Source organism: Microtus pennsylvanicus, chromosome 18 (assembly GCF_037038515.1).
Source record: "Microtus pennsylvanicus isolate mMicPen1 chromosome 18, mMicPen1.hap1, whole genome shotgun sequence".
Lineage (NCBI taxonomy): Eukaryota > Metazoa > Chordata > Mammalia > Rodentia > Cricetidae > Microtus > Microtus pennsylvanicus.
The window spans coordinates 41372260-41384790 of NC_134596.1; the positions used below are offsets into that span (position 1 = coordinate 41372260).

The 12531-nt window shown below is 47.1% G+C and overlaps 1 protein-coding gene across 1 annotated transcript; it reads right to left on the reverse strand.

Moving 5' to 3' along the window:
* Positions 1–306: 306 nt before the first annotated feature.
* Positions 307–12490, reverse strand: Gvqw3 (GVQW motif containing 3). Its single transcript, XM_075952415.1, is given in 4 exon segments — positions 307–11464; positions 11466–11779; positions 11782–11880; positions 11883–12490. Coding segments are annotated over 4 exon segments (561 nt in total). The 5' UTR covers positions 11980–12490; the 3' UTR covers positions 307–11413.
* Positions 12491–12531: the final 41 nt, after the last annotated feature.

The window sequence follows — 12531 nt, forward strand, 5'->3', positions numbered from 1 at the left end:
TGATTTCCTTCTGCTATGGCTGGATGTTTTGGGTCCCCAAAGGCTCCTGTGCTAGAAGCTTAGGCCTCAGTGTGGTGGTGTTTAGATGTGGTACACCTTGAAGAGGTGGGACTAGAGACTCAAATGCCAAGAGTATTTATCTGTCTAGCATGCCCTAAAGTCCGGGATTTGAACCCTAGCACAGAAATAAAGAAATACCTTCTTGGTATTTATGAGCTGGTATTTTCTTTTTAACCTTTATTTTTCTCTCATTTATTACATCCCAGTCAAGGTTTTTTTCCCCTCCACTCTTCCCAGTCTCTCCCCATCCCTTCTTCCCTAGATAAACTCCTTCTTAGTTTCCCCTCAAAAGAAAAAAAAAAAAAGAGCAGGCCTCCCATGGACATCCACCAAATGGGACCTAACAAGATACAGTAAGAGTGGGCACAAGCCCTCGTATCACGGCTGTACGTAGCAACCCAGTAGGAGAAAACAGTCGCAAGTGCAGACAAAAGAGTCAGAGACACTCCCATTTCCATTGTTGTGAGTCCCACAAGAACACCAAGCTAACAACCATAGCGTAAATGCAGAAGACTTAGCTCAGATACATTCAGGGTTCCTGTGAGTTGCTTCCTATCCTTTTTTCTTTTCCTTCTTTCCTTCTTTCCATCCTTCCTTCCTTTTCTTTTTTTTTTCTTCTTGAGATAGGATTTCTCTGTGTCGCTTTGGCTGTCCTGGAACTCGCTCTGTAGACCAGGCTGGACTCAAACTCACAGAGATCTGCCTGCCTCTGTGTCCCAAATGCTGGAATTAAAGGCGTGCACTCACGACCACCTGACTCAAGATGATACTTTCTTATTTTTAAATTTAATTCTCTTTCCCATAACAAAATAATTGATCTATCTAGGCTTAGTGGTGCATGTCTATAATCCCAGAACTTGAGAGGCAGAGGCAGGAGTACCAAGAGATCAGTAGTTGGGGAGCCGAAGAGATGGCTCAGCAGTTAACCTACATGGTAGCTCATGACCATCTGTAACCTTAGTTCTGGGGGATCTGATGCCTTCTTCTGGCTTCTGCAATACCAGACAAGCACATGGTACATGTACATACACATAAGCAAATATATACATAAAATAAAAAAATTAATTGGAAAAAAATAAGTTAAAGATCAGCCTCAGCTATTCAGCAAGTTTGAGGCCATCCTGGGCAACATGAGACTCTGTTTCAAAACAACAAACAAAGCTGGGCATGGTGGAGCACACCTGCTGTGGAATAATTCTTCTGTACATTGTAAAACTGTGTTGTTCTCATTGTTAATAAACAGTTGACTGGCAGATAGCTAGGCAGAGTTTTGGGGGGTAGAGAGAATGCTGGGAAGAAGGGCGGAGTCAGAGGAGTCACTACGCAGAAGGAAAGGAAGCAGGATCTGCAGGAGAGGTAAAAGCCATGAGCCTCAGGGCAGCACACAGATTAGTAAAAATGGGTTAATTTAGGCTGTAAGAGCTAGTTAGTAATAAGCCTGAGCTACAAGTTGTGCTTTTATAATTAATAAGAAGTTTCTGTGTGGTTATTTTGGGGAGCAGTTGGTGGGACAAAAAGTATGCCTATACACACCTTTAATCTCAGTACTGGGGAGGCAGACACATCTCTCGAGTTTGAAGTCAGCCTGGTCTACAGAGTGAGTTCCAGGATAGCCAGGGCTACATAGAAAAATCACATCTTGGGGAAAAAAAAACACAAATAAAATAAAACACTCCATCCACAGGAGTCTGAAGTCTTGTCTGTCTTTTCCTCCATTAGTTTACGTATAGAACATATGGTGAGTGTCCAGTATACTTTTGTTAAGGGAGTGAATAAATAAGAGCAGGCACAGGAGGATATTGCGACCAACACAAGTCCTTTGCTGGCCCAGAGCAAGCTTTGACTAATTTTTCCATAGAGGTTTTAGAAGGACTCTAACCCCAACCCTGAAGGGGTGCGACACCGTGATGGGGACTCCAGGGAGGGGACCAGGAGAATTAAATCAGAAGACATTAATCAAGAACAGATCATCTGTTGCCACCCAGCCTGTCCTCTGCCTCACAGCCCGCTCTCTACTCCGCCCTGTCTGCAGACCGTAAGACAGCTAACGTGTCATTTCCTGTCGGGGTCAATCAGACCAATGTGTGGTGCTTGCTCTAAATTCTTACCCCCCCCCAGGTAGAGACATCTACACCAGTCAGGGTGGAGGCCCATGAAAAGTTGGCCTTTCCACAAAGTGGCAACAGGGAGCTTCCCGCTCCAACCTTCCTGGCTCAGCTCCTGGGTGATTTTATGTCTCTGGTCCTGAATCTGCGTCTTGTGCATGCACCGCAGTCCACTGGCTGCAGCACTGACGTGGGACTGTTTAACTGTGGCTGCTTCCTGGCCCAGAGATCCTGGCCTTTGGAGAGCATGGGAAAGAGACAAGAAAGAGAGCTTTATACAGGGGAAGCCTTGACAGCGGTAAGGACGGCCAAAGACTAACTTAGACTTGCACAGAGCCTAACGATTTACAAAGCCCTGGAGACCTCTATTCATCTTTATGACCCTGTGCAAATGTCACCTCTTTTTACTGAAGGACCGCTCTCCCAGGCAGAGTTGATCCTTCCACCCACACTTGGTGAAATTTCCATTATCCTCCTTATTGCCTTGTAAGAAAGGTATGTGTGTATGTATCCCATGCCTCCCATGAAGTCATCAGCTCCTTGGGGGCAGATCGCTTTCCGGCCATAAAATGTGTATTTTTTCTTCTTTCTTAAAAAAGTAATCTTAGTGTTCATTATGCATAAATTTATAATTATAAAAGCAGTGTTTACGTAAAATAAAAATAAAAACAAATAGTATACATAGGGCCAGCTAGCTGGCTGGCTCTGTGGATAGAGGTGCTTGTTGTCAAACCTGATGCCGTGTTCAGTCTCCCGGACTCACACAGTGAAGGAAGAAACCCTACCTCTGCAAGCTGACCTCTGACTTTCATGTGCACACAGTGGGATATGCACACTATAAATGAATTTCAAAAACAGTATGCAAGCCAGGAATGGGGGCACACACCTTCAAGCCCAGCACTCAGGGGAAGAAGCAGGCAGATCTCTGTGAGTTCAAGGCCAGCCTGCTCTACAGTAGTGAGCTCCAGGACAGTCAAAGCAAGAGCCAATCAGCCACCTTCAGGTTCAGTGAGAGACCCTGTCTCATACAACTTGGCAGTGATGGAGAAAGACGCCCAATGTTGACCTCTGCACCCGGCCTTCCTGTGGTAAGCAGGCAGGCCACTCCACTCAGGAGACTTTTAACTGGACAGAGTATTCGGCGTGTCCCTCATAACACCTTGTGTATTCTACCACATCGAATGATTTTGTCTCTCCGTCTCCTATTCCCCCCTTTCTCTCTGCTCGAAACCATCTTTCCTCCTTGGGCTTCCTGTTTTTCTGTTTGAAACATGTTACTATGGAAACACCATAGCATGATACAGTGGGGTTTACAAGTGAAGTGTTGAGAATTTTGAGAACCTGCAGAAACGCAAGTCCGAATTATGTGACAGGATTCATGACTTCATACACCGTGTCATAAATACAAACAAGGAAATACGAGCCAGCGGCGAGGAGACAGCTGGGCGCTTTATCAGGATTTATGTGTCCAGGTTTTCATTTTCTCTGTGAGAAACTCTAAAAACGCAAAAGTGCAATGTACAACTTGGGAAGAACATCTGGAAAAGGCGAAAGGCAGAATGACCAGCAGGTGTGAGTGGACACCCCGGGGGATGTGGGGAACCTCTGCACCACGGTCTGTGCCTTGACCATACTCCTCAGAGCTCTGCACCACGGTCTGTGCCTTGACCGTACTCCTCAGAGCTCTGCACCACGGTCTGTGCCTTGACCGTACTCCTCAGAGCTCTGCACCACGGTCTGTGCCTTGACCGTACTCCTCAGAGTCCTCAGAGCTCTGCACCACGGTCTGTGCCTTGACCATACTCCTCAGAGCTCTGCACCACGGTCTGTGCCTTGACCATACTCCTCAGAGTCCTCAGAGCTCTGCACCACGGTCTGTGCCTTGACCATACTCCTCAGAGTCCTCAGAGCTCTGCACCACGGTCTGTGCCTTGACCATACTCCTCAGAGCTCTGCACCACGGTCTGTGCCTTGACCGTACTCCTCAGAGCTCTGCACCACGGTCTGTGCCTTGACCATACTCCTCAGAGTCCTCAGAGCTCTGCACCATGGTCAAATGCAAGACACCTTAAGGACAAACATTTTAGTAAAAGAAATGATTATGAAGGACATCATGGAAAAAAAACCCATCTGACTGGCTTGGATAAGCTCAGGGTCCCTTGTTCCTGTCCCAGCTCTGCCATCAAGCAGATGTGTAATTCAAGAAGCTTCAGACCTCCCTGGACCTATTCTTCATCTAATTTGGGCTTTAATTCTGATTTGTTACTTATTAGGTTCTCTTTATTACAGTTTTATTCTCTCTCTCTCTCGTGTGTGTGTGTGTGTGTGTGTGTGTGTGTGTGTAGGGACATGCTTGTGCCATGGCACACATGTAGCAGTCATGGGATAAGTTGTGGGAATTGTCTCCTCCATCATGGAGGTACCAGGGATTGAACTCAGGTCATCAGGCTTGGCAACAGACCCCTTTACCTAATAAGCCCCACTTACGAAGTTCGTAAGGTGAGGACGATGTCCAGTCTCCTTCAGGAGATAGGGTTTCAAACCAGCTCCTGAGGCCAATGCTCTGGGGCCTTTCTCCTTAAGAGGGCCTAGTGATAGCATGAGCTTCACAGCGACCATTCCACTGCATGTTTTGCTTCTCCACTGCCTTTTGCTCATTTATACAATGACTGTAAAGGCAACAATTCCAACCTTCTGTTTTCTTTATAGGAGTTGGGTCCTTACAACCATGTTCTGGGGAAATTAGTCTTGTAAGGCAAGAGCCCACAGAGGGTACATCTCTCCACATCTGGTCCTTTCCCTCCGTCCCACAGAGCAAGGCAGCAGTTAAGGACAAGGGCTATACCTTCGGTCTAGAACAGAGCAGGCCCAGAGAAAGTCAGTTAGTGGCTCTTTGTTAGATAATTTGGAGGAGGAGGCTGAGGCAGGGATGGAGCTGGTAAAGGCTTCCAGTGCCAGTGGTAAACTTCTGGCTGCTTCCGTAAGCATTTCTCAACTTCCTAAATTCTCAACAAGTAAAAATGAACAAACCGCACGTGAGAGCATCTTTTCTGGCTTTTTGTCAGCACCCCCCTATTTCTCATAAATAACACAGTAGCCAATTCTAACGCTGTAAGCCCTGCTTGCTTCTCTGGTGTCTGGTGTGGATGCAGAGTGCAGCTTTCCTTGGAGAGGAGCAACCGTGAAAACGATTGTGTGTGTTGTGCTTAGACGGCAACAACCCTGTGTTTGTGGACCTCACACCTGCCATCTCGTCCCCTGCAAGGACACCCAACAGCAGCTCCAGGAAAGGTCACTTTGAATTGATCTGTCACTCTGGAAACACACTGTAAGACTCACAGGACATGGAAGAATCTGTCTGAAGCCAGAACTGGCTGAGAGAGTGACTAGTCAGAGATAGAACAAAGCAGCGAGCGGGGTCCACTTTCTGCTGCTCCTCTCCCCTCCTCCCCACTGTGTACAGTATCTAGGAGTCGTCAGGAAGACAACGGGGGCACTTAACTGCATGCCAGGTCTCCTGCCCTGCGCCTCCTCTCATTCAGTGTTAGTGATTCTATGATCACGGAGATGCTACATTTCCCTCACTCAGATGTATGCCCACAGATGTTTTTTTGTCTTGCATATTACCATACGCTCTGCCTAGCACAGTGTCAGGCACATATAAGCCCGAGTATTTGTTGAGTTAGAGAAATGAACAATGCCGTAGGATACGTGGTATTCTTCCCCTCTTACAGACAAATGACGGAGGCACTCGGGGTGTAGATGAACCGCCCAGTCCCACAGCCAGCTGAGAAGCCAGAACCAAAGCCTGAGCCCCATTAGTATTCTTTCCACACACAGAGGGATGAACATGTAGGTGTTGAGGAACTCACGCAGTTCAGGGCATCTATAACCTGTGCAACACTTAAATGCAACTTTTTACTTTGTGTGCTTGTTCTGAGGCTGGAAATTTTACCAAGGTGATAACGTTTTCGTGTTGAAGTGCACGTTTTAGTTTCATCTGGGGTAGACATTAGCTACAGTTTTTCATTTAAAAGCCTACAGCATAGGGGCTGGAGAGATGGCTCACTGGGGGCTGGAGAGATGGCTCAGCAGTTATGAGCATTGGCTGCTCTTCCAGAGGTCCTCAGTTCAATTCCCAGCAATCACAAGGTGGCTCACAACCATCTGTAACAAGATCTGGTGCCCTCTTCTGGCCTGCAGCATACATGCGGGCAGAACACTATTCACAACAAATAATCTTAAAAAAGTGGGAGGGGGAGCTCATTGGTTAAGAGAGCCTAACGTTCTCGTAGTTCTTGTAGAGAACCTGAGTTCAGTACCCAGCACCCATGGCAGGCAGTTCACAACCACCTGTCACTCCAGCTTCAGAGGATCGGATGCCCTCTTCTGCCCCACCCCCACACTGGCACCATATTCATATTCACACATACACCTCCAAATGTTTAGAACTAAATCTTAAAAAAATATAACAACACAATTACGTACAGGACCAAGTCAGTTAACGTTCACGGATCAAAGTGATAGAGCTGCAACCTCTCCACTGCCAACTTTTGATGCTATTTCTTAAAATATTGTGCTAATTTTAAAGAAATATCCCTTTTTGTGGTTTTTTCAAGATAGGGTTTCTCTGTAGCTTTGCAGCCTGCCCTGGAACTGGGATTAAAGGTGTGTGCCAACCACTGCCCGGCAAGAAATATCTTTTAAAGGCATACAAACCAAAAAAAATTTAAAGTTCAACAACTCAAAAGTTAACAAATTCTTTCTAGGTATTTGAATCTTTTTGGATGTATGCATTGAATTCTTTATTTCTTTTAAAACATCACAAGCTTTTCCAGTCTGCTGCTAAGTGTTCTCTGTTAGCACGACTGCATACTGCCAGCCTATCACAGTCAGACTACAATTTCGTTAACCGATTTCTACCGTTAGACTTTCAGATTATTAAGCATAAATTCTGCCCATATTTTAGACTATTTCCTTAGGACAGATTCCCAGAAGTGGACTTGGAGGATCGGGGGATACAAGCATTTGCGAAGCTCCCCACAGATACTGCCAAGCTGCCTTACAGAAAGCTGTTGCCAATTTACACTTCTAACATTGCCAGTGTGTTTTTTCTACCAATATGGATCTGTGCAAAAGGATAATAAAATTAAGTGGAACATACAGTCCGTGGGTTCCTAATGAAGCTGGAGAGGCACAGTGACTTCTGGCGCAGAGGCCTATGGCAAAGGCCATCCCTATTTCCAGGGCTGCTGTTAGGGAGTTAGTGTGAGCACATGAGGGGCCAAACCCAAGGCTGGGCTCACTTTTGTCTGTTGCTGTATTCCAGCTCACAGGATGGTACCTGGCGTGGGAGCCACTCAGTAACATCTGTTGAGTGAATTAACACAGAATCTTCTTTCAGACGGCTGCCAGAGGGTTTGGTCACTACCAGTTCCTGGGAAACACTGATGGAGCAGTCTTGTAAAGGTCTGCTCCATCTGAAATTCTACCAAAGCCCTGGGAAAGCTGTTCCAATGAAGACAAAAGAGATCTGTTTAGGCTAAATAAAAACGGATTCACTTAAAAGGACACACCCCAGCGTTGGTCACAAGTACCCATACACAGAGTTTTGTTTTTTAGTATTTCGAGAAAGGCTCTCTGTGTATCAGTCCTGGCTGTCCTGGGACTCACTCTGTTGACCAGGTTGGCTTTGAACTCACAGAGATCCCCCTGCCTCTGCCTCTGAATCCAACTGCTGGGATTAAAGGTGTGTGCCACCATTGCCTGGTTGTTTGTTTCTTCAAATCAAAGATTTGGTAAACATTTGACCAAAAACGCTATAAAAAATGCTGTTTAAAAATGTTATTAAAAAAATAAACTGTGCAGCGGAGGCGCATGCCTTTAATCCCAGCAGCTGGGAGGCAGAGGCAGGCGGATCTCTGAGTTTGAGGTCAGCCTAGTTTGTAAAGCCAGGGCTGTTACAGAGAAACCAACCACCAACAAAAAAATAAAGCAATAAAATGTTGCCCTCCCCACCCAAAAAAGATGATTTATTTCATTACTTTGGGTGGGACAGGAAGCAAGATGAGGTGATTGAGACAGAGAAAAGTAAACAAAAATCAGTGACGGAATGGTACCTTCCTAGAAGGTATCTGGCGGTAACACAGAATACAGTAGCATGGAACTGACTCAGAATCAGAGGGGTGAAGGTGAGAGCCGGGAGTAAGATGACTGGAGAGTCAGCTGACGAAGCCTGAGAATGACTCAAGGCGTGCAGATGGCCAGCTCTCTCGACCTCACAAGACGCCAGGCTTGACCTTCTGCCAGGGAGAAGGGGACTAGCTACAACTCTGAAAAGGCTTCCTGACTCTAGGGCCCAGAGGTACCCAATCCTTGTGATTGCTAAGGGAGGGCTGCGCGGATGCAGGAAGACAGTTTGGAACCAGGGCTGAAGCAGAAACGGCCTGCTTCAGTGGGACCACAGCTTAAGTCGGGGGTCAGGAAGACGGTCCAAAGATCAGGAAGGAAAATCACACCACACCAAAGGCCCAAGACAGCCACACCTCCAGGTGTGGCCCAGAACCATAGCTGGATCTCAGTCTACAGGACCAGGAACTCAGGAAGCCTGTGCGGTGAGGTGCAGGCCATCAGCGACTTCAGGCACTCAGTAAGTGCCGCTGAGCTAGAGCTCTCCGGTCACCCAGGAGCCCAGGCTCTGCCGCTGGGTTCAGTGATGCTGCAGTCATATGAAAGTGGACTAAAAGTCAGGGCAGTAATTTTACCTCCCCCAAATCTGAGACACCCTGCCACTGCTGAGTATGTCTGGGAAAGCCTTGCAAAGGAGTAATGGACTGAAATGGCACTTCAATCTGACTGCTTTGGATAATAAATTAAGTCCCTTTTTGGAAACCACTTAGAACAATCTGAGTCCACACTCCTAACACCTGCTTCTTAGTATTCTGTGTTTAAACCCTAACCCAGACCATTTTACTTCTGGGGCCTTGTATTTCAATATGGGTCTCAGTCCAGCATCAGGGCTGGGTTCACATTAACTCTGTTTACAGGATGAAATAAACCCAGAAACCACTTCTTTCAGGATCTGTGCTATAAGTGAGAGCCAGGAGTGGTGGCTCACGCCTCTAATCCCAGCACTTGGGAGGCCAAGGCAGGTGGACCTCTGTGAGACCCTGTCTCAAAAAAACAAAATAAAGTAAAATAAAGTAACATGGAGATAAGACCTGAAAATAGTGGTTGTGGGATCCTTGTCTGTGCCCATGGACACACTATTATGTAATGATTACAAGACCAGAGAAAAGATCAATGAATTCATCAAAATTATTGCAGTAGTGGGGACTTCATCCTAAGATGTCCTGAGTGGCAAGCATGGAGGAACCAGAACTTCATCTCACCGGACGACCTAGAAGTGGGATGTCTTGGAACTACTAAGCAGGAGAAGTTTATAAGGTGCTGCTTGTATTTAAGAGTTTTTTTTTAAATATATACGTTTTTAAAAATAGTTTTTATTTTATGCGCACTGGTGTTTTGCTATGGGTGTTAGGTCCTCTGAAACTGGAATTAAAGATAGTTGTGAGCTGCCATGTGGGTGCTGGGAAATGAGCCCCGTTTCTCTACAAGAACCACTCTTAACCACTGAGCCATCTCTCCAGCTCCCAGATATTATGTCATGCGAACTGAATTGGTGTTACGCCTGCATGTATCTTTGTGTGAGCTTCCACGTGGGTGCTGGGATTTGAACCCGGGTCCTCTGGAAGAAGTCGGTGCTCTGAATATGCTGAGCCATTTCTCCACCCCTCTTCAAGAGCTTTGCTAGACGACAAGATCTAGCTTTCAAGGAACTTCACAACTGAAGGTCCACCTGCTTCTGCCTGCCAAGTCTGGGTGTGTGCTGCCACACCCGGCCTTGAGACCTTTTGAAAGCAGGAGAGACAGTAAAGTGAATTATGCTGTGAGGATTATGAACCAGTATTATTTCTTAGCAAGTGAGTCACTAAGTGTCAGAACCCCTGGGTAAGGCAGACACTGGCCAGCGCTGAGATGCTGTTGCCTCCCTTCCTTCTGCATCCCCTTAGGCATTCTGAGATGCTTTCTGTCCATGTGGAGTACTTGCAACCCTCTTGAGACAAGTTTCATTCTGTGAACTCTGACAGGGAGGTAAGAAGAGACTGTTTAAATTTGTATAGCCTGCCTTTTGGGGGCGGGGAGGTCCAATTAGCTGCTTTAACAAGGGAGTTTGTCATAAACCTACCTGCAGATAGGGGTAGCAATGTATAAACTACTAGCATAAAATTAAGAGCAGAAGAGAGGAAGCCCAAAGTTTTCAAATTCCTCGTCTGCAACACTACTACCTGCCCCCCGGCCTGACCTAAGTATTTTAACACTAAAAGTGCATTTTCTTTTTACACCGCCTCATGCTGTACCACCTCCTGTGCATCCTCCAATCTCACGGTCCTTTCTCTCACCCTTCTTCACGGATATAGTTAAAAACCACCTCCTCCGTCAACCTCACCTATCCTTAGCAATCTCACTACAGAGCTCAACACCATCCAAAACACACTTGACCTCAGTAACTAAATAAATGTCATGTGTGAATCGGCACTGCATCCCAGACTCCCTTAACGTGAAACCCGAGGAACCACCTAGTCTCTTCATGGGACATCACGGCCTTCACCTGGATCTCATGGCTTAAATGTTCTAGGGCCAACCCTTCTCTTCTAGCAGAAGGTACCCAAAAGAATGGTGGTCCAAAGTACAGGAGAATGAAACACACCTAACTCTCCTGTCGGAGGAAGGGAGTTCTGTGAGGTAACTACTGTAGGCCAACCGTGAGTCATTCGGGTTAGATCACACTGCCTTCTGTACCACACCTCTCAGGCCCTGACTGTGAAGCAGGCTGAAACTGCAGGACTTCTTTTGGGGTCCCCTCAGAAAATTATGTCTCCCCGGACACAGAAATAGACTTAGACCCGCACTTCTCACTGGCACGCTCCCCTGGGACAGCAGGATGTGCAGGGTAGCCCCAAGCCGAGCTACAGGCACTGAAGAGAGCCACACTTGCTGAAATAAAAAACAAACTATCACCAGAAGTCAACAGCCACAAGCCCTCCAAGAAGGTTGGGAACAGCAAGGAAGAGAACCCCATAGATCAGTATTATATGTAGCTGGATCCTGCCCAGCGTGAAGGAGCCAGAGAGGAAAAGTAGATGAGGACAGCTCCCTGGTCAGGTTCTGGCGGCCTCAGGCTCATATCAGCAGGATGTGAACCAATGCTGAGCCACCCTAGGGGGAATGCTTGCTGACTGAGGCTGGCCCCTGCAGAAGCTGGCTGGCGGGGGTGGGGGTGGGGACGTGGATTCTGGGATTCAACACAGGCAGAGACATTTGCCCACCAGCTTTCTGCTGCAAAGGACTCCACATCTCAGAACTTGTTACCCTTTCCCTCACTATAAAATGGTTTTTCGTAATTTCCTTTGAATGAATCAGAGGGAATTCAAATTTCTCGAGTTCAGGCTCATCCTTTAGAATACTCGCTGGAACTTTGGCAGACATTTTTCTCATGTTCAGGTTTTCTTTCAGAATGAGTCTAACATTCAGCAGCATTCTCACCGTTAACTGTTTGAAAAAACCGAGTCCTTGACTTTCTGGGTGTTTTCATCCGTCCTGTGCGTGACTGGACGAACTCTTTATGCATCATTTAGGCCATCTTCCCGCCCTACCTAAACCCTTTCAAAAGACGGTGGGTCTCACTGGCAGACTTGTTCAATTTCACGCAAAACTTGATACTAATCCTTTGCTCTAAACAGCGACCACTCATTTCGGCATTAAGTCACACAGGAACATGATCAGGCCACGACGGTGAGAAGCCCCGATGTATCAGTCTCTAGGGTGCTGCTGGCCTAATCAATTCGCTATTCCTGCTCTTCAAGAAGCCACCAGGGAAGTTTCTGCTTTTTCTGAATTTTCGCCCTTAGCGTCTAGTCGAGGTGTGGGGCTGGCAAACTCGCACTAACCGGGTTATAAAAGTAACCGAGAGGCAACGCTGGGAAAAATTAAAGCCTCTACAACCCCCACGTTTGCGTCCAATCCGTGCACGGAGTTTGCAAAGCAGTCACCAAAGTCGTGCGGATTCTGTGGTCCTAAGAGTCTATGGCATCCATGCAACGGACACCTAAGCGCGGCTACTCAAAAAGCAGGATGACGCGGCCGTGGCGGTAACGTCAGAACTCGCCCCGGGGACCTGAAAGACGACAAACCTACCGGAGAAGCCCTGGCTTCTGCAGGCTGCGGAGTCCCGGGAGGCTAGGCCGCATGCGCAATGCCTCCCTCGCGCGGGTTGGGTTGTGCGCGTGCGCACTGAGGCACAGGC